The sequence below is a fragment of the Muscardinus avellanarius genome (genome assembly GCF_963383645.1).
Source record: "Muscardinus avellanarius genome assembly, chromosome: 4".
Lineage (NCBI taxonomy): Eukaryota > Metazoa > Chordata > Mammalia > Rodentia > Gliridae > Muscardinus > Muscardinus avellanarius.
Window position 1 is genome coordinate 110,446,206 of NC_137789.1, and position 26,209 is coordinate 110,472,414.

At 40.3% G+C, this 26,209-nt stretch overlaps 1 protein-coding gene across 1 annotated transcript in view; it reads left to right on the top strand.

The window, feature by feature from the left end:
• Positions 1 to 26,209, top strand: part of ARID5B (AT-rich interaction domain 5B) — a gene marked incomplete at both ends in the record, with an annotated part of 191,502 nt that overhangs the window by 69,620 nt on the left and 95,673 nt on the right. The window contains one exon of the mRNA XM_080693885.1: positions 23,597 to 23,827. Within this exon, the coding sequence (XP_080550011.1) occupies positions 23,597 to 23,827 (231 nt within the window). The remainder of the gene's footprint in view (positions 1 to 23,596; positions 23,828 to 26,209) is intronic.

Genomic DNA, 26,209 nt, shown 5'->3' on the forward strand with positions numbered 1-26,209 from the left:
TTCTGATTTATTGAAGCAGGAAGTTGGACAATATGGCCACACTAATGCCTGCCTAAGCGACTGGCTGGAAAAACGGTAATACACAGGCATCGAGGGCACCCCGAGGAGGTGACCAGTGTTGCCTTTCTTGCCCTCTTGATGGTGTGCCATGACAGCCATCCAGCCAGGCCCCACTCTCTTACACTTGTTTTTCCGGGAGGGGTAAGCAGCCTCTTCTTTCTTTCCTTTGCACAAGCACGTGGTCTCAACACAAGGCAAAGCGTGGACTCCTGGAGTAGTCAAGTGCCTTCATCTTCCATTTCTTGCCAGGAAAGATCATTCTTTGCCGATCAGAGAGAATTCCTTGTGCTTCTTGATCTTGGCCTTTCTTTCCATGTTATGTTGTATCCCAGGGTTCCGCTTCCAGGATATGCTCTTCCTGTAAGATTCATCCAAATATCGGCACCTTGAAGGCAGCTGCGAAGATGGCAGATGGGAAAGGCAGACCCCCGAGCTGGCCACTGGTTTTTCCTGGTGACCCTGCCAAAGGCCCCACACAGAATGCCTGGCGCTGTGCATTTGTCTTGCCACCAAGGCCACCCTAATAGGAAATCCTCAAGATGTTTTTTTGGAGAAAGGGGCCTAGGAAGACAAAGGTTTTCGGGGTCCGTGGAAGTCACAGGGGGATGAGTGGCCATTGTGTGGTCCCACCTTCCCGCAAGCCCCAGCACTTCACAGGGCCGGAGGCGGGAGTGGTCCGCCCATGGCTGCAAGTGCAGGGCTCTCCACTCCTGTCTGCTGCTGCTGCTTTGTATGGCATCACTGTGATTTCTGCCTAAAACGATTTATTCCAGGGCTGATTTTTTTCCCCACCATAATGTAATTGTACTTTAATCAATACAAAATTTCCTGTGGAACAACTGGTAGGGGAGGGGAGGAGAGAAACCCAACGAATGTGAATTGTTGTTTATTTGTCTCTCTTAAACAAGGTTTCACGTTAAACCAGCTGCAAATGAAATGAATCGTATTAGAACCATCTTGGAAAAAAATAGCTGCTGATCTCATAAATTCATCGAGCTTCCTGGTTCCAAAGGCCTCTCCTAAAATAATATTAAGTGTTCCTGCACTCTGTAAATATAGGCCCTCACTTAGTGGACGGTGAAGGAATTACAATTGTAAAACCAGGCTGGGCCCTCCCATGTCTTCTTCCATGTCGGGGGTTTTGTACTGACTGAACATGAACAGAGAGAATCATGGCTTCCCAAGACAGCGACTCAGGACCCAGATCCTACTGGCAGCCTCGGCTAGTAGGTTGGTCCTCTGAGCATCTCCCCAGCCCAGAACACAGCTCCTTCCTTAGCCTGCTTCAGCACCTCTGCAGTGTATCATCAATTTACCAGGGGCACCGGTTTATCTCAGAATTTTATAGGCAGTTGGCTGCGATCGGCAGTCTTTGAATTCAGGCAGACCTAGTTTCCGGTGATGCTGAATGAGGTATGTGTAATCTCTCTGAGCCTCGACTTCCTCATCTGTAAAATGGAAACCATAAACATAGCTCGTGTGGGACTGCTGCCATGCGTGAGTACACCCTCAGCGCTTAGCACTTGGCTATCTGTAGTACGTGTTCAGTAGCAGGCATATTCTATCAGGACAGTGTTCGATACATGAAAACTGACCGGCAGCCTGAGGATTACTGTTTGTGGTGTTGTTTGGTCCGAAGCATTGCGATGACTCCTGTGTTAATAAGCATCAGGAAGTGTGTCTCGCATTTTGCAAACTGGACCGCATCTTACCTGTCCAGGTGTGTGAGACCGTCTCAGAGCAGTGTTTCCAAGTTGGTTGCGCTTGAGTGTTGTCAGAGGTGAAGCGAGTTCATCAAGTGAAAGACCCCAGAGCCTTCAATGTGTTCCCCTCCACGAGGGTCTCTTAACACCTGTCTGTTACATCTCTATTGTGCACACAAGGATGCACAAAGCAGAAAAGAAACACCTGAGCTGGGTGTTACTAAACTCCATTATCCTTCTGTCAGATGTCCACGATGGAAGAGGCATCAGCTCTCGGCAACCTGAGTTTCTTGAAGGGTTTCGCTACCTGTCTTCCTATAGAGGCGTGTTGGAAGCAAATGGCATCTTCTACTGCTTTTCTTTTTGCAGGTTTAGAAATCTTATTTAAATCAATATAATGAGACACTTTGAGCAAAATGTAATCATTCTCACTTCTCCGTGTGTTGGAAGAGGCAGCATCACAGTGGGGCAGCATCACAGTGGGGGAGTTGGGGTGACGTCGAGCTGGTTATTTTCACACAAAGGCGCATCCTGGCTGTGTAATCTTGACTTGTTGCTCTGTCCCACATAGATGGGTTTTTATGTCTGTACTAAGGACATTATACTCCAGAAGAATTAATATGACCATTATTTCAAGGTGATTTTTGTGGTACTGGGGATGGAACCCAGGGGCATTCTACCTCTGAGCTATACCCCCAGCCTAATTTTTTATTCTTTATTTTGAAACAGGGTCTCACTGAAGGGCAGAGGGCCTCACTAAGTAGCTGAGGCTATCCTTGAACCGTGATCCTCCTGTCTTAGCCTCCCAAATGCTGGGATTACAAGTGTGCACCACCACACCTGGCTTCAAGGTGATTTTTTTGAAAGAAGCAGAAACTCCAGACCCAGAATAATTGCTGGACCAGCTCTCTCCTTTTGTCTGAGCAAAAGTGACCTCAGATTCCTGTCTGAACAAAGACAGTTGACAGGAAGCCTCTGTGGAGGTGGAATTGTAAGGCTTTGTTAAATTCTGAGGATTTGCCAGGCCAATGGAGTCATCATTTTGTCTTTCAGAGCAGGTGTGAATTTGCATCTTACATATCAATTCTGAATATATATATATATATATTCCCCCTGGGCGTGCTGGTGCACACCTGTAATTCAAGTACTTGGGAGGCTGAGATGTGAGGATCACAGGTTTGATGCTAGCTTCGGCCATTTAGCAATACCCTCATGACTTAGTAAGAACCTGTCTCAAAATAAAATAGTGCAGAGGGTAGGAAAACCGTATGAATATTTGGCTTTCAAGAATAGATGACCAAAGACAAAAGAATCATCTCATTTCTTGCGTCAGAAGAGACATGGTCCCTTCATAGTTTCTCACGAAGGCATCATTCAGACCATTCTAACCTAAATGTCATATGGAGAGGAATTTTACTGTGAGAATTTCTTCCACTAACCTTTGCAGGAGAACATTTGTCCCAACTCTGAGACTCCACCCTGTTAGAGAAAGACAAGAGGAGATTTGGCCTGCCTTTGGAAATGGCAGCATCGGAAGCTCCTTGATTCGACTCTCCTTATTCCACATATAAGGATTCAATTTTACTTCCGGATTTCAAACACAAACATTGCTATAATATAAGAGAACCACCAGGGTGGTGAATGATATTGCGTATTAGTTTAGAAGCTGGCTCTCTGACACAGAGCAGAAATGACTTAAAGTTGTTGGGTTGGTTGGAAGATGGAGGGAGCTGATGGATCTCAGCTGCTTTGCCCACTGTTAATGATCATGTGTTGAGGCTCCTTCAGTCACTAGTCTTCTGTGTCTCTGACTGAACGCCTGGAATAACTCTTGCTGAAAGTCCTCTAAGTTTCAAGATTTGTTACTAGATCAAGAAAAGGGTGTTTGGGCTCTCCCACTTGGCTTGAAGTAAGGACCTGAAAGCTTAACAGTCAATAAAAAGAAAGGTAGGAAAGATGAATGTTAATTTTAGGAAAGCCCAGAGCTCAGTCTCCTCATCCAAGCCTGGCCCTTCCTTCTCCTGTTTAGAACTGAAGAATTGCAATAACTTTGCCTTACAAGGATGAGAAAAAGAGAGTTGATTTTTTTTTCCCCTTCTTCTTCTTCAGTCAGAGAAGGAGACAAACATGGAATTTTTGCAACATGTAATATTTGCTGGTATTTAAGTATACTTTGGTGGTATCTTGGCTGGCGTTCAGAGGCTGTTGAAATCATTTTGATTGTGAAGAGTGGCTAAGTGGGGCTGTTAAATTGTGCTTTGTGAATTACATTTAGTTACAAAGTATCAGCTCCGTCTGCCGAGTGAGTGATCACACCTATTATCAGGATGTTCTCCTTCCACATTCCCACCTGGGGGGAAAAATCAAATTGGGTTTGAATTTCAGTCGAGGCAAAATATATTAGTAATATCCTTCATCATTAAAAGAGACCTCAGCAGCTAATGTGAACCATGTATGAAGTGCTGGCCCTGCTGAAGATGAGGCAAGCCAAGTGCCAGAAATAAAAGTGAAAAAGGACACGTTTGAATTGTAGGCGAGGCCGTTGATGCCACCTGACTTGTTTCTGCATGAACCTGCCTCGTAATCTGAATTATGGTGTTTTTAAACTCCCTGTTGCACTGATCACAGCTTTTGAAATTTCAAACTGGAAGATAAATTTTTTAAAAAAATCTTTTTTGGAGCTGGGTGGTAAATACCTGCCGGGTATTGAACTCCACGATGTTTGTGGCATTTTGCTTCTTTGCCTCTCGGGCTCTGTCGCTCCTTCTGGAGCCACCCATGCATGAACCCTCACCTGGAGTCGCCTTTGCTTTCTTCTCCATCACTGGAATGTGAGATATAACTCTATTTACTAGTATAGACTCACAGCTGAACACAGTGCGCGTCCCTAAGTAAGAAACCAGATGACGTTTTTTGCATGAACAACTGGAGACTGGGATATTCCTCTTGTGTACCTAGTTAATCGGATCTGCATTACCTTCCTAGGACCTTGGCTTTGAGCTCTGGCTTTCTTTCTATGTCCTGCACTCAGTGCCTTTTGGAATGAAGTAGAAACCCCACTGCACAGCCCCTGAGGGGTCACTGTTGCCTTTCAGAGCGCCAAGCCCTGCAGCCAGGGCACTTTCCTTACAGCATCCTCACGGGCTCCCTGGAAACTGGAGACTCTGTTCTCTGCTTTTGAAGTGGTGGCAGCGGACAGACATGGGCGCTGGGCTCAGGTCCACCCTCCAGGACTCCGAGGCAGCGTGACTGTTTGCAAGTTACTTAATCTCTTTTTGGCATTGTTTCCCCATCTGCAAAATGGGGCTGGGGATAATAATTTCCCCTATAGCACTTGTCTAGAGGAAGCCAGAGAATGTGTTGTGAGCACTGCTACCTTATTCACCTGGAGAGCCTCTACGTGTCTTTCACAACAGCCCCTGCTTTCTCTGTGCTCTGCAGGTTTTCTCTTGATGTTTATTGCTACCTGTGCTCTGCCTCTGCTGCTGTGACTCTTGTCAGGGTGCTTGTTTGTGATTCTGTCCACATGCCTCTGGGTTGAAGGGAGAATGGTGGCTCTTTGGTCTTTGTTCTACCACCTCCTGCTCCCTAGCACACACGAGGTGCTTCTCTGGGCTCTGAGCAGTCACTGCGTGGATGGCCGTTTTCACACTGAACGCTGTCATGTCAGTGATGTAGAAGGTATGTTTTTCTGAACTCTGTATGTGTGATGAGAGCCCAGTGGTTTGTGGATCTTTATCCTGGGACGCAAAGAGGGGAAGTAGTGGAAAGAAGTTAACATCATTGACTTCATCAAGCCCAAAATGTGCTTCCAGAGGTGTGACAAATGGAGAGGTCTGTGGGTGAAGGTATTTTATGCAGTGGTCACCTCTGTTTGATATTATCTTCCACCAAGGCAAAACCAAATTTTACTTGAATACAAGACTAGATGCAACTTTCAGTGATATATGATGAAACAAGATGGTTGCTTCTCATCAGTTTGTAGTCATGAGGATTCCAAAACCAGCAGCTGACCAGAAGGTCTGTAAGAGTTGATGGGCATTATGGTGGACTTGCCAGAGCCCTTCCCAGCAGTTTAGATCCATGCAGAGGACAGCTTCATGTGCGGAGAACAGTGCGGGATTGAGTCCAGGATGGCCTATCCCTGCCATTCACAGGGTAACCTTGGGTGAGGCTCTCCCCATTGAGTTTCCATGTATAAAATGGATCAAATTCCTTAGAGATCTTGAGGGAGATTCTGGGTGGATTAAGGGAATCTCAGCATGTGAAGGAGCTTCATATACTCTGAAGTGTTAGAAACGAGTGCTTCCACTGTTTAGTAAACTGTAATTATATGATGTTAGGCAGAGTGTGTTCAGGAAGGGGATCGAAGGAATGGAGCACCTGTTGTAATAAACATCTTGCTACCTGTCATGGTCCCCAAAATGTGATCAGAGAAATGCTAGCTTATTGAGGTGAAGGATACATTATTTAAAAGTTGGGGATGAGAAGGGTTTCAAGGTAAAATAAATTCTGGAAAGGCAGTAATCCATATCCTGTAGACTAAAATGACTATCAGCGGGTCAGAGATCCTAAGGAGACTGTCTAAGAGAACAGCTCATTTTCCATTCTGTGGCACTCTTTGCCCACACAGTGGTTGGTAAGGTGCTGCCTTCTTGGCACAACCACCTCCTGCTGGATCTTCTCTTGGCCAAACTAAGGAGAAGCCAGGCTGCAAGGGAGACCAGTGATACAAACTTCAAGGCTTGCAGAGCAAGGTAGAGCATACGTAATGGATGCAGGGCGCATGTGAGAGCAAAGTCACCAACCTGAATATCCAGAAAACGATATGCACTCTAATTTAAAGTCTATCATGCACTTCACTTGTTTCTGGGTATTAGGGATTCAGACACACTGAAGATTTAGTTCCTACCCTTCAAAGAGTCTGCAAAGAAGAGCCCAACACAAGCAAATAAGTACAGTCAAGTGTCAACCGAGTAACTCTGTTAAAAACTAAGCTGATAATCAATGATTCAAATAGCAGATTTCTGGAAGCAATAACAGTCTCTAGGACGAGAGCCAAGCAAGCCAGATAGTAAGCATTGTAGACTAGTGGGCTATGAGGTGTCTTTAGCAACTACACAACTTTGTAACTTCACAAGTATACTGTTGGAATGCAAAAGCAGTCACAGACCATATGCAAATGAATGGGTGTGGCTGCGTTGCAGTAAAACTTTATTTATAAAAAAAAAAAAAAAAACAGCTTCAGGCCAGACTTGGCTCACAGTGCTAACCCTTTCAGATGTAAACGAGTCTCACAGAAATCTAAGACATACCCAGAACAGGACCCCATACCACTGGGAATTTATGGTAGGGAGCCACAGAATTATAACTGGAATGAACATATGAGTCACCAGCAACTTGTTTATTGTATTTTATGAGAAAAGGTAAGAAGGTCTGAGTATGAACAATTTGCCGTGGAAATGGTTTTCAGATGATGGTAGGTATTATGGAAAATGTGGATAAAGCAGATTCTTCCTCCTGCTCCATCTTCTATCAGCTTATTCAGTCCTAACAGTGTACAAAAAGGAAGGAAAACAGAGCATATCTGTATCATCAGCTTTCAGCAACGTTGTTCCGCGGTGGGTGTCCTGCGAGCACACATTAGAAGGTGCTGGAGTTTTTATATGACTGTGTTGCTGTGAGCTTGAAGAGTGGTTTCAGTTTTCAGTAGGTTTTATAAGTATCTCCTTTGGATGTTAAGCTAATTCTAGTATGGTGCACACTAGAAAAAGAGAAAGAAAGAAAATATGCCTTCTGAACAACCCATACTGTCCCAGCCTCGGGATAGAAAGCAGAGCAGATGGTTAGTGGCAGTAGCACCAGGTGGACTTACAGCTAGTTGGTGCAAGAAAAGAGGAGAGGGCGCTGGCCAGGTATTACAGTGGAAGCTTTTTTAAAAAACAAGTTATGAGTAACTTATTTTCAAGTTACTCCACTATATCCCTCTGATGTGTTGCTTTATTATTCTGTCCCTTCTTTCTGCCTTTGTAATAATAAAATTGCTTAAGCTTACAGCAGAAGAGTTCTGGCTATGAAAATTGCTTAAGCTTTCTCTCTTTTTCTTTCTCTCTTCTCCTCTCTCTGCTTCTTCTCTGACTGTTTTTCCTCTCTCTGACTGTTTCTTCTTTTGTGTTTTTTTTATTATTTTATTTTATTTTATTTTATTTTTGGTGGTACTGGGGCTCCGGGCTAGACTCCCAGACATATATATATATATATATATATATATATATATATATATATATATATTTGTTGTTGTTGTTTGATTTTGTTTTATTTTGTTTTTTGAAACAGGGTCTCTTAAGCCAGCAAAGCTGGCTTCAAACCTGCCCGATCCTCCTGTCTCCACCTCCCAAGCCCGGGGATTACAAGCGTGTGCCACCACGCCCGGCCTGACTGCTTCTCCTTTGACCCCTCTGCCTAAATAAATCTTTTGGCTGTAAAAATAAATAAATAAATAAATAAATAAATAAATAAATAAATAGCTTAAGCTTACAAAAACTAAAAATAAAAAAGTTATTATTTGATTTTCACTTGGTATTTGCCAAATCATTCACCAGAAGCCAAGGGTGGCAAGTGAGGATCTCTGCTAAGGTAGTGACTTCAGTGTCATGGTTTGGCCTCTGTTGGGGTCTTGGGTGTCAAACACCACTCCAGTGGCTCTTCCTCTCCTCCCAGGTGTGCTTCTGAATCTCTTTTTTTTTTTTTTTTTTTTTTGGAGTCAAAAACTAAAACAAGACAGCTTGGGGACCATGCTGTGTACCCAGTACAGCCCCATTTCTCCCAGGTTACTCTTCAGGCCCAGGTCTTCAGAGTTTGTCTCTGGTGGACTCATTTAAGCTTTTCTCTCCAATATGGCAGCCACCAGCCACATGTGGCTATTAAGCTTTTGCAATATGGCTTGTCCACCACAGATTTCAAGAACATAGTATGTAAGAAATAATGTATGCTATACTACTCATAATTCTTTTGTTAATAACATATTGAGATAATATTTTGGTTAATCCCCAGAACTACAAAAAATAAAAACAAAAAGAGAAAATATATATATATCTTTTATAAAATAGATAATTATCTATTTTAATTTATGTTAGTTTTAAATTATAATTAAAATGAATCTCAACTGTTTTATGTTAAACTTTTCAATGTTAATTACTTTTAAACTCTCATATACATATATATACACACGTATGTATGTATATGTATTCCTTGTCCAATTTTAAACGGACATTTAATTTTTTTTTTTTTACCATGAGTTGGAATAAGTATTTGTTAACAGGTAGAACATTCTATCCATGAATGGCGGCACATGGCTGTAATCCCAGAACTTGGGAGGCTGAGACAAAAGGAACACAGGTTTGAGGCCAGTCTCAGCAACTTAGCAAGACTCTATTTCAAAATAAAAATTAAAAATAGGCTAAGTGTATGGCTCAGAGGTAGGATGCCCCTGGGTTTAATCCCAGTATGAAAAAGAGGAAAAGAAAAAAAAGAAAAGAAAAGCTAAACATGATATAAAATAAAATGAGAGCTTGATTTATTTTAATTAGAATAAATACTATATATGATTTGATAAGATTTTAAGTTTTAAAATGTGTACTTAATAAAGCCCAACAGTTCTAAAATAAATCATATGAAAATTGCACCCATCACTTTATCCAATTTATGCTCAAATATTTGGTATCTTTGAAGATTTTTCTATCTACAATTTAAGGGATCGGCATCATTAGCCTTTATTGGTTTGGCTTTTTTGAGTTCAGAGCATCCTTGCACAGTCCAAAGTGCTGTTGCTATTGTCCAACTTTTTCTGTAATAGAAATATGTGCAGAAAGAGAAGCCTCAAGAGCCTATAATTTGAAGTGTCTTGGTAGATAAATAAAGGGCACTTGTGCAAAACAAGTATTTTGAGTTTGGGTTATAATAAGATTAAGAATGGGTTTTGGGTGCAGGAGGTTGGCTGTACTGGATGCTGGCTCATTCCTGGGCAGAGGAGTTGAGAAGGGATGGTGAGGACCTGCCTCATCCCTGCCTAGGTTCCCCTGAACAAGGCTTCTTGTGCCCTCAGGGTCAGGATTCCCCAGTTTGAACACTGATGAAGATAAGACACTGGTAGAAGAAGGAGGCCTTTGCTCTCTCTGGTGGAGAGCCACTCCAGGAGCCCAGTGATAAGATGGAAGGAAACAGTGAAGTCACATAGCTCCCTAGTCACCTTTGGGTACGAGCACACAGAAGATAGTACAGTTGTGTGGATGCAGCTCAGAACTTTGAGGGAGAGAGTCAGAATCTCATGTAGTAAGATCATGAGAGAGAGAGAGAGAGAGAGAGAGAGAGAGAGAGAGAGAGAGAGAGAGAGACCACAAAATGAAAGCATTGTCTAAATTCATGACCCTTCATCTAAAAAGGTTGGGCAGACAATGACTGTGGAGCTCTTGGGCAGATGTCTTTCTCCAGACTCAGTCAGCCTTTTAGGAAGAGTTGTTGGTCCAGAGCCTAGGGAGAAATAATGATGAAAGGGTCAGATGTTAATTGCAACCCTGTCTGCGGCAATTTCATTTACTAATGCCCTTATAGGACAAGAAGGGATACCAAGGAATTAGGACACTGATTCAGGGTCCTCCAGGAGTTTATACTGTAGTTGCCTATTGGAGAAACACTTCTTTTCTCCCAGGTAACAATTCGGAATGCACATACATGGAAAATACAACCTTTGCCAGATGGTACCTTCTTCTTTGGATGCGTAAAACATACACAACATAAATTTGGTCATTTCTGCCATTTTTAAGTGTATAATTTGGTGGCATTAAGTACATTCACAATACTATATAACTACCACTATCTATTTATAGAACTTATTCGTTACTCTAAACAGAAACTCTGTACCCATTAAGCAATAACTTCCCATTCCTTCCAACATACCCTTCCACCAAAACCAACATCTGGCAACCTCTATTCTACTTTCTCTCCCTATGAATTAACCTATATTAAGTACGGTGGATTCACACAATACTTGCCCTTTTGGTTTGCCTTGTTTCACTTAGCGTGATGCTTTCAAGGTCCATCTATATTGTAGCATATATCGGAACTTCATTCTTTTTATGGCTGAATAATATTCCATCGTGTGGATATACCACATATGTTTATTTCTTCTGTTGATGGATACGTGGGTGGTTTCCACTTTTGGGCTGTCAAAATAATGCTTCTATTGAGATTGGTGTGTAAGTATTTGAGTCTTTGTTTTCAAATCCTCTGAGCATGAACCTAGGAGTGGAATTACTGACTTATACGGTAATTTTATATTTAGCTTTCTAAGTAACTTACAGATTTTTTTTTTACCATGTCTTCACCATGCAAATGCATGAGGGTCTCCATTTCTCTACATCACTAACAGCACTTGGCATTTTTGTTTTGTCTTTTATAATAGCCATCGTAGGAGGATGACGTGTCTTCTCATTTTGGTTTTGATTTACATTTCCTTAATGATCAAAAATGTTGATCACTTTTCATGTGCCATTCATATATATTTGGAGAAATTTCTATTTAAGTTCTTTAAGCTTTTAATTGGATCATTCATCTTTTTATTAATTGAATTGCAGTATTCTTTATATATTCTGGATATGAATCCCTTGCCAGGCATAAAATTTGCAGATATTTTATCGCATACTGTGTCTGTTTTGCCATTTTTTTTCAATAGTATCCTTTGATGCAATTTATTTCTTAATTTTGATGAAGCCCAATTTCTGTTTTTGTTGCTATTTGTGTCTTTGTTGTCTCGCAAAAAGAGTCTTGTGAAGTTCAAAGTCATAAAAATATTTGTTTTCTAAGAATTTTATAGTTTTAGTTTTTGAATTTGGGTTGTTGATCCACTTTTAGTTATTTTCTATGTACATGAAGTAAGGAACTAACTTCGTTCTTTTCTCTGGGATAGCCAGCGTTTTTACTACCATTTGTTAAAAAGATTGTACTCTCTGCATTCAGTGGTCTTGGCATCCCTGTCAAAACTCAATTGACCATAGATGTGAAGATTTATTTCTGGACCCGGTTCCTTTGTGTTCATACATTTATCCATATGCCAGTACCACACTTGCTTGGTTCTGTAACTTTGTAACTTTTGAAATTCAAAAGTGTGAGTACTCCAACTTTGTCTTTTATTTTCAAGATTGTTCTGTCTGTTTCATGGTCCATCAAAAATTTATATATTTATTTGCCTGATGTTCCCTTCTTTTAAAAACTTGTAGCTGAAAATGCAGACAATCAAAGGAATAAATAAGAATTACAGGTAATCTCATGACCTGAGACACCTGTTGGTAATTATTTATAAATATTAAACAAGAAAATATGTGATACCACTTCACACTCAATGATACAGCTATCAAAAAGACAACAGCGAGTGATGATGAGGATCTAGAGGTCTCAGAGCCCTCAAACACTGTTGGGGAAAAGAACACATGTGCATTTGCTTTGGAAAACAGTATGGTAGTTCCTCAGAAGGGTAAATAGGAAGTTTGACCTAGCAATTCTACTCCTAGGTATATATGGATGTACAAGACAAATGATGACATATGTCTACACAAACTTTTGCACAAATATTGGTAACAGCATTTATCCCTAATAGTTCAAAACAGAAAACAACCTAATGTCCATCAATATATAAACAGATAAACAAAATGAGGTATAACTCTTCAGTGGAATATTATTTAGCCAAAAAGAATGAAGTTCAGATATACGCTACCATATAGATGAACATTAAAAACATTTTGCTAAGTGAACTAAGCCAGTCACAAAGAACCGCATAAATGTATGACTTTATTTATAATAAATGTCCACAATGTTAAATTTATACAGACAAAAATAAAGTTAGTGGCTATATCACTGGTGGAGAAAGAGCGTTCAGAATTTCTCGGGGGATAATAAAAATTACCTCGATTTGCTTGTGATGAGGGATAAAAAAAACTGTGAATATACTAAAATCTTGTACTCTTTAAATTAATTGTAGCCCAAGTAAAGCTATGAACAAAGGACATGAAGCTCAACTTACTATCTTTTCTCAACACCTTTCTTTTTTTTCTTACTTAATATAATAGATACATCTTTGTAAGACCTGAAATGTCAAATGTCATTTAACTTAATGATTTTAATGGCTCTGCAGTTTTTAAATGCAAGTAAAATACCACTATATTATATATATGTATGTATGTATATATATATGTGTGTATATATATATGTATATATATATGTGTATATATATACACATACAATATATGTCATACATAAATATACATAAACACACATGTATATATACATGAACATATATGTGTAAGTATATATAGACACATATGATACTGTCCAAGTGATAGGCATTAGAATATCCATATTAGTCCTATGTTATTTTGTGTTTAGTTCACATACACACTTTTTTCCTGATATAAATTATGTTGGCAATAATTAGATTAGCCTAATTAATGTTGACTCTTTGTGAAATCATCACGTCCACAAAAGTCATGACAAATAGTGATATGTCATTTTGTTAATGCCCACATTTGTATCTCACATACTGAGAGAGCGATGTGTGGAAGTTAATCATCTGGCTATTGATCTGTCCAGTGCTGCGCCATAATTAGGTTTATTCATGAGTTGGGGTTCAGGAGGGTATCTCAAATGTCAAGGGTTTATACAGCCGCTGCAGTAAGGGAATTGCAATTCTTGAAATGATGGCAGATGTAAGATACAAGTTGAAAAATAAAAAGCCACATAGATTTTCCCCAGGGGTGAAAGAGAACAGAAGTCGTTTGAATTTTTAGGACTGGTTCTGCTAATGACGGTTTGCTTAATGTTTCTTGTAACAACTCTGACATGGTCACCATAGGGGCTGATTGGGTCTTAGTGGTAGTTTCTCATAAAACAAAAGAGGATTGAGTTTAACTAAATTCAAATCCAATAGAAAGACTTATCTGAGTCACTGGTAAATAAATAAATGTACAAGTTGATCTCTGAAAAAACTTTCTGTATGGTTTGGAATAGGTAATCTTTTATCTAGGCCTTGGCTCCCTGATGTCCCAGGGTTTTGTTTGTTTGTTTGCTTGTTTGCTTGTTTTATTTTTTCTTTACTTACTAAAATTCATTTATACTAAAAGCAAATGACTGACCAGAGCTTAAAGGTTAACCTGTGTGAAGAGAGGGCAAGTCAGCTGGTGTGGTGGTACACACCTGTAATCCCAGTACTTGGGAGGCTAAGACAGGAGAATCACAGGTTCATGGCCAGCCTCAGCAATTTAGCAACACTCTCCATAACTTAATAAGACCCTGTTTCAAAAATAAAAATAAAATAGGGCTGGGGGTGTAGCTCAGAAGCAGAATGCCCCTGGGTTCAATCCAGTACCATGAAAAGAGAGACAGAGATAGAGAAGGGGGAAGTTGGTAGGTAGGTCAGGCCCCTAGAATTAAACCTTAGACTCGGTCAGGTCACAACTTTATCTACATACACAGCAGTCTGACTAGGAGGTCTCACCAGGATATACCCATTGCATAATCCCTGTCTTGTGTGACATTTAAATTTGGCCAAATTGAGCCATATGGAAATAAGATGCAAAATTCTCCGCTCAAATCCGGAGTGGCTCCTGATTGTGGCTTGTAATTCAGGGGCCACTTGGGAGAATCTGGAAGGTGGGGCTGGCCAGCTTCCCAGCGGGTTCCTTTGTTACTCGGAGTGATAGCAGTGCTTGTTTTTATGTTTTTTTCCTTGTGAGCGATGATGAAGCAACAGTAAGGGCAAGAGCGTAGAGTAACATATTAATACATGTTTTTATATTTGTGTGTCGAATCTCTCATAAGTGGCTGGCTTTTGGCGACAGCTGGCGAAAACCCTTAGTTACGTATCTGAAATATTCTTTGTTCTGTATGCAACCAAACACTGATGTTTTTTCCCACATTTTTTTTTAAAGTTCTCCAGTGATGTTTTTGTTGCCTATCTTGGGAAGATCTGTGTTTCCATTTATCAAAACAAATGGCAAGCCGGGAACCATTTAAGTGGTTTTTTTGTTTTTTGTTTTTTTTTTTTTAGTTAATAAAGCCAATCTCCTCGCTCTGTTATGTTAAAAGTACATTATCTTTTTATTGCCAGTTGGGTATGGCGAGGTCTGTTTTCTGTCCTTGCAATCTCGAGGCAGCCCCCACTTGCTTACTGTGTAGAGCATTACAAAATCATTAAGGGTGGGGCCACACCAGCTGACTTACAGTACAAGCCATTTCTCAAAATAACCACAACAGTGCAATACTGATGTGTAATTTACGTCACAGCATGTTTTTATGAAATAGTTTGTGGCATTTTCATTTCTATTCCGGATGGAATCTTGTTCTCTCTCCCTTTTAATCAGGCATTTAATTTATTTTTATTATTAATATTTTCCACTCTATGTCTTGGCACACCTCCAATTTAACAGCTTTGAGGAGGAGGAGGAAACACACACACACACACACACACACACACACACACACACACACACACCCTGATCTTTTCTCACCGGACTCTAACATGAGTTTAACTGCAAATGTATTTTCCCCTCTGATGCATACTAACTTTGAGTACCAACTTTACTGCCTTCAGAGAGAGTTAGAACTATAGCAGGGCACATTACACAAAAACTATAACCACGAATTGATAAAGTTGATGTACAACTTTGGAATTTTAAACACTTTCAGCCAATTCTCGCTATTTAGTCATATACCCTGCCCCGTTTTTCCCTTTACAAATGTCTTTCTGTATAATGTCCTGTAATTAGAACAGGAAATCATTGAGTAACTGTAAGATGAATAAGAGCACTTAGACTGAAAGGAAAATTACCTTCCGAGAAATTATATTCTGTTTTTTTCCCCCTGCATGTTACAATGTTGGTAATGATAGTAACAGCTGTAGCTACTCTTATCTGTAGAATGCTCATGCTTAGGTTTTCTGAAATAAAAAAAAATTCATTTTCAGTAATAATCAAAGATGAATGGACAGAAAATAGGAAATGCCTAATTATGACAAATATTCAGTGTCACAACCGAGCAGCAATTAAATGGAAACTTCAATATAATTGTCAATAGCAGTAAAAACTGGAGTAGTGCCAGGTATATAAAGTTGACGCTTTGCCTTCGGTTGGTTGCTAGGAGCACAGAGAAAAGTAGAAAGCCTTGAGAAAGGAATGTCTAATGTAATAAAGTAACAGGAGGAAGCATAAATCATTGTGAGAGCCTCTCAAATTGACATTATTTTACTTAAATTGTTTCAAAACTAGACATCAAGTTTTATAACACGAGCAAATTCATATTTGCCTGGAAAAAATAAAGAAGAAAAACTGTACATTGTCTTTTGAAGCATGGGGGACGTTGCATTGCAAACTTAGCTTACATACATATTTGGAATCTTTTAAGTGAAAATCTTTAAATGTTTGTTTCTATTGGCATCCAAATGCATTTGCCCTAATACGATTAAGAAAACTAAAGGGCAAAATACTTGGCAGATTTTTCAGTTGAGGTAGTTAGGTACAGGAAGGAACACGCATATTTTTTCCACCAGGCTCTATAAAATCCTGGTGCGCAGGGGTTTTTTTTTTGTTTTTTTTTTTTTTTAGATTTTTTTTTTAAGCTTACTGATGTTAAGGGTAGATTGTAGTGGTTTTCAGTTAGCATAATAGTGTGATGTTTTCGAAAAAAGAAAAGCCTCCTTTCCCCCCCCCCCAGAATAAAAAAAAGAAAGTTATGTTTCTAAATTGTTGTGTAAGAGATAAAAGCAAATTTCTCCTCCAGAATTTGTATTTTCAGGCTTCTGTGCATTTGGCCACCATTAACGATTTTTAAAAACTGGCATTATGGATATTTGAAAGTCAATGCTCCATTAATTCATTGTGTTTGCCATTTCATGCATCTCTTTTTGTACAAAGACAACTTGAGCAACGTGCTATTCAGAATGAATGCCGGCTCTTACCCTCTCCCCCTCCCGTCCCCACCCCAGCCCCACTCCAAGGATTAAAGCAATGGTATACAGTTACTATTTGAAAAGCCTGGGTGGAGTCTCATGTTATAATTACAGTTTCTCTGTGGAATTCTGTTTTGGACTTTGAAAATATATAAATAAGTGAAAAATTGACATTGAGAGAGGTTAACAAAACGTGTAATTATGATATAAGCACAGGATTAGAGTAATTTTGGTTGAGCATTACAAGCAGTATACTTTAGGTATTAACTTTTAATAGGCAAAGTTCTTTTTATTGAAGTTGAAATGAGGTTTAGTAATTTGGGGTCTCTTATTTCCTTTAAATATTTCATTTAAAAATAGACAGGCTTGCATTTTTTTTCTTGTTGGTGGTGGTGGGGAGGGGGGAATTGAAAAATGGGATGATACTTAAATAGAATATTATAATTGTGGTTTAAATTTTTACTCTTGGCTATCGGCAATTTATTGCTGATCATATTCTGTTGATTGAAATCAATTAATGTATATATAACCCAAACATCTAAAACCATGTGTGTTACCAGAACAGTCCTTAGGGTAGTTCTTTGTAGTACTTTGATTTTTTTTTTTTTTTGCCTATGTGGGTGTGGCTGAAAGAAAATCTTTGTTCCTGGAACACTTTGTTTGTCTTTTGCCAAACAAATGTACAATTTATCCATTCTTTATTCATTCTTAGATTTATCTGCTAGACCTTTTATGAATTAGAAAGGGGGAAATGTCTTACATAGCATTCATTGGCAGCCCTTGTTTCATGGGTACTTTGCATACGAGTATTTGTGTATTTATGAAATGCGTGAGGAGGAAAGGAGTAGCTGAGGGATTTAAATAAGAATTCTTGAAAGGGTTGTTTGACTCTATCTGTTTCACAATGTACTAGAGCAAAATAAAACACGCCAGCCATTGAACGTCTTAATATTTTTATAGCTATAGGAAGAGGAAGTTAATTTAATTCAGAAGCTTAGGAGGCAGTTGCAGGATCATAGAATTTTAGATTTGGAAAGCTCTCCCAAACTCCTAACTTTATACTCTGTTTTATATACCTTTCATATTAAAGTGGCCATGCTTTGCCTTTAGCGAAAAAAACTCTTTAATAAATTAAAACAATAAAAATACATTTAAAAATAAAATACATTTGCCTAAAATTTAAGGAGACTCAGGGTATCGATGCTCAGTGAAACTCTGACCCAGCTGACTTGGTTCTTCCGGGTCTCACTTTATCTCTGGATCTTGTCCTCACCTTATATGCTTTGTCAACTTCCATAGAATCCCGAGGGTCTCCTGGGTTTTCTCTGGTTTTGTAACTACAAAAGACAATTCCTCTGGGGATGTCTAATTACAAGAGTGGAAATTTGCCTCTATCTAAACAATGCCAAAATTCTGGTCCAAATGGCTGGTTCTGTTCATAAGGAAGAAAGTTACCAGAATTTTTGTTTTGGCACCACCAAGCATTGCCCATTAGAGCAGATCACAGCTGGGCCTCTAGCCTCAGTGTGGGCAGTTTAATATATGCTTGCAAGACATAGGGTTCGTGCTGTTTCCCATCACCATGAGTGGAAAGTTAATATACATGAAAGGTGCATCAATAATGTTAAATGATCATGAGTGGAATAATTCTGGCTTACAACTGGCTGAATTCTACAGTATTCCATGAAACAGAAATCTCATGGGTTTTTTATCCAAGGCCTCTTCCTGAATATTATAAATTAGTTAAATATTATTTTGACTGCTATCATTATGTGAGACATTTTGTTAAAATGGGAAGTTCATCCCGTAAGAGTTAAAAATGGGGCTGTAGACTCACCACCCTCACTTTCTAGCTGTCAGAGGTCCTGGCCTGGTCACTCATCTGGTTTGACTTGTTTTCCCACCTCTAAATTGGGGAATATTATCAAGTGTTGATAATATTGTTAATATTGCTATGAAGGTTGTTGTAATGAACAAAGGAACACATTATGTGAAGAGCCTATGTGAATTTTAGTGTATTATCATCAGTACTGGGAATAGCATTACTGTTTGCTCTGCTTTTTGAACAAAAAAATAGTCCTTCAGGCCCTTATATTTTCAGCTAAGCTAAGAAAAATGTTTTGTTTTGTTTTGTTTTTCATTTTCTATCTTCTGTGATACCTGCAATAATCCTGAAAAACTGGCAAGGAGAAGAGAACTTCGTCCTGTAGTTTGTTCTAGCTACTAGAGAGCTTAGAAGATAAAGTTAAAAAAATATATTTCTGCAGTCAAATGCTCTACCCATGAGCTATACCCCCACATATTCATAATTTTACATATATTCAGATGTAGACCCTCATTAATCAAGATCAGCCTTCCTCCTCTCCTATATTTCCATTTAAACTTTGTTGATATTTCCCCTCCATTACTTGGAGTCCCACTGGTATCCTCTGTGTTTCCTAGTTTGGGCATATTAGAGGAAACATATGTACCTTCTCCTTCTGTGCTTGGCTGATCTCACTTAACATAATGTTCTCCAGGGCTTTCCATCTTCTTGCAAATGATATAATTTTGTTCTTCTTTATGGCTGAATAGAATTCCATTGTATGTATTTCCCAAAGTTTTGCTATCCATTCATCTATTGATGGAGATCTGGGTTGGTTCCATATTCTGATAGGGGGCTAATATCCAGAATATACAAAGAGCTCAAAAAACTCTACACTACCAAAACAAACAACCCAATCAAGAAATGGGCAAATGAACTAAATAGACACTTCACAAAAGAAGAGATACAAAGGGCCAATAGATACATGAAAAGATGTTCTACATCACTGGCCATCAGGGAGATGCAAATCAAAACTACACTGAGATTCCATCTAACCCCAGTCAGAGTGGCAAGCATAAAGAAATCAAATAACAACAAATGCTGGCGAGGATGTGGGGAAAGAGGAACTCTCTTACACTGTTGGTGAGAATGCAAACTAGTTCAGCCACTATGGAGATCTGTGTGGAGATTCCTAAGAAAGGTGGGAATAGATCCACCATATGATCCAGCTATACCACTCCTGGGTATCTTTCCAAAGGGGTTGAATTCAGAGAAATACAGCAACATATGCATACCTATGTTCATAGCAGCACAATTTGTAATAGCCATCAACAGATGAATGAATAGCAAAACTTTGGGAAATACACACAATGGAATTCTATTCAGCCATAAAGAAGAACAAAATTATATCATTTGCAAGAAGATGGAAAGCCCTGGAGAACATTATGTTAAGTGAGATCAGCCAAGCACAGAAGGAGAAGGTACATATGTTTCCTCTAATATGCCCAAACTAGGAAACACAGAGGATACCAGTGGGACTCCAAATAATGGAGGGGAAATATCAACAAAGTTTAAATGGAAATATAGGAGAGGAGGAAGGCTGATCTTGATTAATGAGAGTCTACATCTGAATATGTGTAAAATTATGAATATGACATGGTTAACCTGGATAACCATTGGTGGGAGGGGGGAAGGGAAAATGGGGGCGGGGGCACCAAATATAGTTTAAATGTATACTATTTATGTTCAATAAAAAAATTGTTAAAAGAAAAGAAAAAAATATATATATATTTCTATATATATCCAACAACTCTGTGCATATACATATATATGCACATATCTATACACCCACATATGGAAATATATCTGAAAAAATGTGTGTTCATATATATGTATATGTATATATACACACACACACATGTCTAATCTATAAGTTACTATAAGTCAAAACTAAACTCAGAATTACTGGTTTCAATGTTTAACTGCATCAGCTAACTGGGATGCCTATTAAAAATGTGAGCTCCTGGGCCCCATCTTGGCCATTCTGAATCAGTTGTTCTTGATGGCCCAGTGTCAGCCATGTTAAAGGCATCCTCTGTGATTTTGATGTAGGCAGTCCCATGGCCACTCTTAAAGAAATTGCCTTCACCATGAATGGATAGCTGTAGGATTCATTTCTATGAGCCGAGAGTAGAGGGATCTTGATTTTTTCTTTCAACAACAACAATGAAGAAGGATTTTTGACATGGCTAGTGTTTTAGGAATTGCACAAAGGAATGAGAAATAAACATTTTGAACTAAGATGAGGTGGACAGAAGGAAAAAGAAGCAGCACCCAGATCTAAGCATATAAGTTTGCTTAGAGCAGAGAGTAAGAAGTTAGAAATGGCTTAATTAGGAAAAAATCGCTGGAGAAAAACTGGAGAATTAAGGATGAGAAGGAAGTAAAGTACACCTAAGAGTCCAGGTAACATCTTCTCCCATGAAAGCAACCATCCCTTCCTCATTCAACCTGAAAAGCACAACTTTTTCCATTTCATTTAAAAAATGCTTAGAGAAACCCGTGTAACTTTTCCCCTTCACAGATAACAATGGCATGACCAAAATAGAATTTCAGAATCATAAGGAATTTGCACAATATTTACCATGAACTGTAAATGGTATTAGAGGCTGAGCACGCTAAAAGGAGTAGGTTCTGGCAGCTCCTGGTTATACTTCTCTCTCCCATTCACAATGTCTTGGATAAATAATGTATGATAATATAAATAGAAAACAGTGATCCTATCCACACATTAAGAGCTGCTTCTTGAGACTTCAATCACATTCTGGACTTCTGACGATGTTTAGTAAACAATTCTATGAAAATCTGTGGGGCACTAACTCTGTAAAAAGCACAGATGTGATCCCAGGGTTTGAACTTTGTGTTCCAGCCTGCTACAAGAATCTGAAATGGGCATGTCTTGGGACATATATCAACACCTCAAAACTAGTTTTCATTCATAGGCTTGCCTTCAACGTAAACATATTTCCTCTTAATTAAGTGTGCCAGCTGATAAAGTGGCTGCCCACAGACCAGGCAGGAGTCTAAGAAATGCAAGCCATTAAAAGATGTCATCGTGCTAGCAGCTGAATATCTCGATTCGTGAAGAAGCCTCTAGCCTGAGGAACTAAATGAACATAATTAGAAATACATCTGGGTATTGGCCTCCTCTCTGTGGAGGTCACATGCACACCTTCCATTGGTACTGGTTATGTTCCCTCATTATATTCTGCCCTTACTCATTCATCTCCCACTGGTTACCAGATGGCCATGATCACGTCGGTATCCTTAACAACTGTCTTGTGCAGTTTCCTGCAGCATAGTAAGGGCTCCAAGTATTGAGTGTTTTCTCTTTGGATAAGCAAGTGACACATCTTGGAAGTGCTTACAAGTGCCCTGATGGTATGATCATGGAGGGCGATAACAAAGTGGGCCATGGCACCTGAATTCCTTTTGACATTGTGTAGGTGGTAGGTCACCAGAGGAGGGTGTTTGCCATTTCTTCAGTATACAATGAAGAAGGATTCATCCATGCCGAATCTGGTTTTGATAAATAAGCACGAGTTACAGTGAGGTATAAACAACCATTAAGAGTATCACTGAGAGGAAGGTCTCCTAAATTGGCTGAAATGTTCTTCTGACTTAAGTTGGTTCTGATGGAACTCTCTCACAAGAATGCTTGGGAGTCCTCTCAGCGTGGTTCTCAGAAATTCCAAGGTGCCAGATGGACTTGAACATTAGAAGATAGGGGTGTGGGTATTGAAGGATGGAGAAGATGGGTGTATCAATCAGGTTAGGGTAGACCGTGCTGCGAAAACAAACAAACCCCATATCGCAGTCACTTAAAAGAGCACAGGTTTCTTTTCTTTTTTTATGGTACTGGGGTTCCTGGAAACCCTTATACCTCTGGTCTACACTCCCAGACCCATTCTTATACTTTTTTAAATTTGGAAACAGGGTCTCTTAAGCCAGCGCAGCTGGCTTCGAACCTGCACGATCCTCCTGTCTCTGCCTCCCAAGCGCGGGGATTACAAGCATGTGCCACCATGCCCAGCATATTTTCTACTTACATTATGCATCTGATTTGGATCAACCAGGAGCTCTGCTCCATATTATTTTCACTCCAAGACCCAGCCTGGCACTGTAGCTACTGTCTGAAGTATTATAGATGGCCGGGACAGAGACAAAGGAAGACTGGTTGGTGGCACACTGGTTTCTGTCACAGTTCATTGGGTAAAACCAGTCACATGGTCTTCTTAGAGAGTGGACAACATAGCTTTCCTCGGGCCCCTGAGGAGAAAGGCAAATGTTTGTTCTGCAGCACTAAAAACCCCAGAGCAGGTGGCAATACGATGAGGACCCCTGACTGTTTCTGCCAGGCCAGGTGATCTTTTGGGAGGCCCCAAGTACTGAAAAATACTATATAATCCAATATAAAAGCAATAACAAACTATAGAAAGAAGTGTAAAGAGGCTCCAAGCATGTCTGCTTCTTCCTACTCTGATTAACTTAAATCATTAAAAATATGTCAGATTCTCTCAAAACAGTTTTCTGGTTCTACTGTTCACTGGTGACACAAACACTGCTTAACATGCCCACAGGGCCTTCCCACTCCTCTTTCCTCCACAAAGTTTATTCTCCATGGGAAACCTGAGTGTGTGTTGGGGGGTATGGCACGTGTGTGCTGTGTGTTGGTGTTTGTATGGCATGTGTGTGTACGGTATGTGTCTATATGCAGTGTGTGGCATGTGAGGTATTGTATGGTATGGTATGTGTATGTGGGGTGTGTGTGTGTGTGTGTGTGTGTGTGTGTGTGTGTGTGTGTGTTGTGTCTGGCAAGGCAGGGTCAAGAGGGTACTGGCCCTGCCACACGTGATGAAGATGAAGAGCGATCATTTAGTACAAAAGCAGAAGTGGCTACTGACATCACGCCATGGCCAGGAGAGTTCTCGTTGTTGGTGTGCCAAGGGTAATGGAGGTATTTTCTCCTTTGTCTAGGGGAGGACGAGGAAGACACGAATGTGATAGTCCTCAGCTACCCTCAGTACTGCCGGTACCGCTCTATGCTGAAACGCATCCAGGATAAGCCATCTTCCATCCTCACAGACCAATTCGCACTAGCCCTGGGAGGCATCGCAGTGGTCAGCAGAAACCCCCAGATCCTGTACTGCCGGGATACCTTCGACCACCCCACTCTCATAGAAAACGAGAGTATATGCGACGAGTTTGGTAAGTCCTTTTTCTTTCTACCAGAAACTTGTGCGTGTGAAGAATTGTTTTCGGTACTTGTGAAGAGTGGTGAGGGGTGATGAATGGGGCTCATTTAACCAGCCCCACAGGCCAGCCCATCCTCCTGCCCCCATGTTACTGTGGGTAAGGCGTCTTCACCTTTTCTTTTCTCCTCCTCCTCCTCCTCCTCCTCCTCCTCCTCCTCCTCCTCCTCCTCCTCCTTCTCCTCCTCCTCCTCCGTCATCGTCTTCTTCTTCTTCTTCTTCTTCTTCTTCTTCTTCTTCTTCTTCTTCTTCTTCTTCTTCTTCTTCTTCTCCTTCTCCTTCTCCTTCTCCTTCTCCTTCTCCTTCTCCTTCTCCTTCTCCTTCTTCTTCTTCTTCTTCTTCTTCTTTTTGAGATACTGGGGATGGAAACCAGGGGCATTGTACCTCCAAGCTACAACCCCAGCCCTCATTTTTATTCCTTATTTTGAAACGGGGTCTCACTGAGTTGCAAAGGGCTTCACTAAGTAGCTGAGGCTGTCTGCAAACCACAGTCCTCCTAGCTCAGCCTCCTGAATGCTGGGATTGCAAGCGTGCACTACCATGCCCAGCTCATTGTCACCTTCTTAGCAGCCTTCTTTACCACGGGCAAATAGAATTATTTAGTACTTGTTCAAAATGGAGTCTAAAGTTGCTTAGTTGACCTTGAAATTGGACTTCAGAATCGGAAGCTTTCATGTTCTTTCTTAAAAGGTTTTGACAGCCGGGCGTGGTGGCACATGCTTGTAATCCCAGCATTCGGGAGGCTGAGACAGGAGGATTGCAGTTCACAGCCAGCCTTGGCTACTTAGTGAGGCCCTTTGCAACTCAGTGAGACACTGTTTCAAAATAAATTTTAAAAAAATAGGGCTAGGGATGTAGCTTGGAGGTAGAATGCCCCTGGGTTCCATCCCCAGTACCGCAAAATAAATAAATAAATAAATAAATAAATAAATAAATAAATAAAGGCTTTGACCATTCAAATACTGATGTTTTAAATTTATCCAATCATTAGAGCTGGGTGTGGTGGCGCACGCTTGTAATCCCAGTATTTGGGAGGCTGAGATAGGACGATGGTAGTTCATGGCCAGCCTCAGCTGCTTTGTGAGGCCCTCTGCAACTCAGTATGACTCTGTTTCAAAATAAAGAATAAAAAATAGGGCTGGGGGTGTAGCTAGGAGGTAGAATACCCCTGGGTTTCATCTCTAGTACCGCAAAAATAAATACACAAATACATAAATTTAGCAATTATTATCAATCACAAGATAATGCAATGATGTACAAATGAGAGCCACTTCAGTACCATATGGTGGATGGAAGGATGATGGATGGATGGATGGATAGGATTCCTGTGCTCCTGTTTTCTTTTTTCCACACACACACACATTGCCCAGAAAAAAATGGATGTGTGCACACATACCTCTGTCTGCCTCTCTGCGTAGCTGGCAATTACAATCTACAGATTGATGGACTTGGGGAGACGATGCCCCATATTCAGGTTGGGGAACCTTGACTGATGCAGGGACTGGAGGAGACAGGTCAAGACCATTGTTCTATTCCATCTTCTCTCTCTCATCCATTTGTTGAAGAGACTGAGTCATATCAGAGGTCCTCCGCTTACAGAGGCAGGAACACACCCGCAGTTCCCTCCCCCTTCTCTGGGACTTGGCACCAGAGGCGGAACGAGGGAGCCTGATAGATGCACCTGGGTGGAGAAGAGGTCAAGAGCCCTGGGACATTCCCTGATTCCGCTTGCTTATGTTTCCCCGAGGATTCCTAAGTTGCAGATCAGTCAAATCCAGGTTAGACTGTTTCGCCTTTATGGACACCAGCGTGGTTTCAGGAGTCCATCATGGCGGTCTCTCCAGTTCAATTTTCATGACCCAGCAGCCCTGTTGCTGCTTCTAGGAGGGATTAGTGAGTAGGTGTGTGAGTATAGGCAGAGTGGAGGTGAGGGCGTAGATATGATGATGGGATGGGAGGAGAGAGGAAGGAAAGGAAAAAGACCTAAGCCCATTGGAGTCCAAAGGCCATGACTTTTTTTTTCCTTATAAATTGTTTTCTCAGATGTCTTTTACAACTCTGGCTTATCAAATGACTCAGTCTGTAAAAGAATAATAGTATTTTTACAAGTTATGTTTTTATTCTCTAAAGAAGTATTTATTATCTTATTCTTCATGTTCAAATAATATGTTTATTCATGCAGGTAAATGTCTCTGGTACATTATTTAAAACCCCCTTTCTTTACACCTTAGCATTTACAATACTTCTCTTTTTAATACTTGACCATTTTTCTTCCTTGTTCCCTGCTCCCAAACCCTGTATCCCACTTGCTGCTGAAGAGGTCTCTAAACTTCTGACA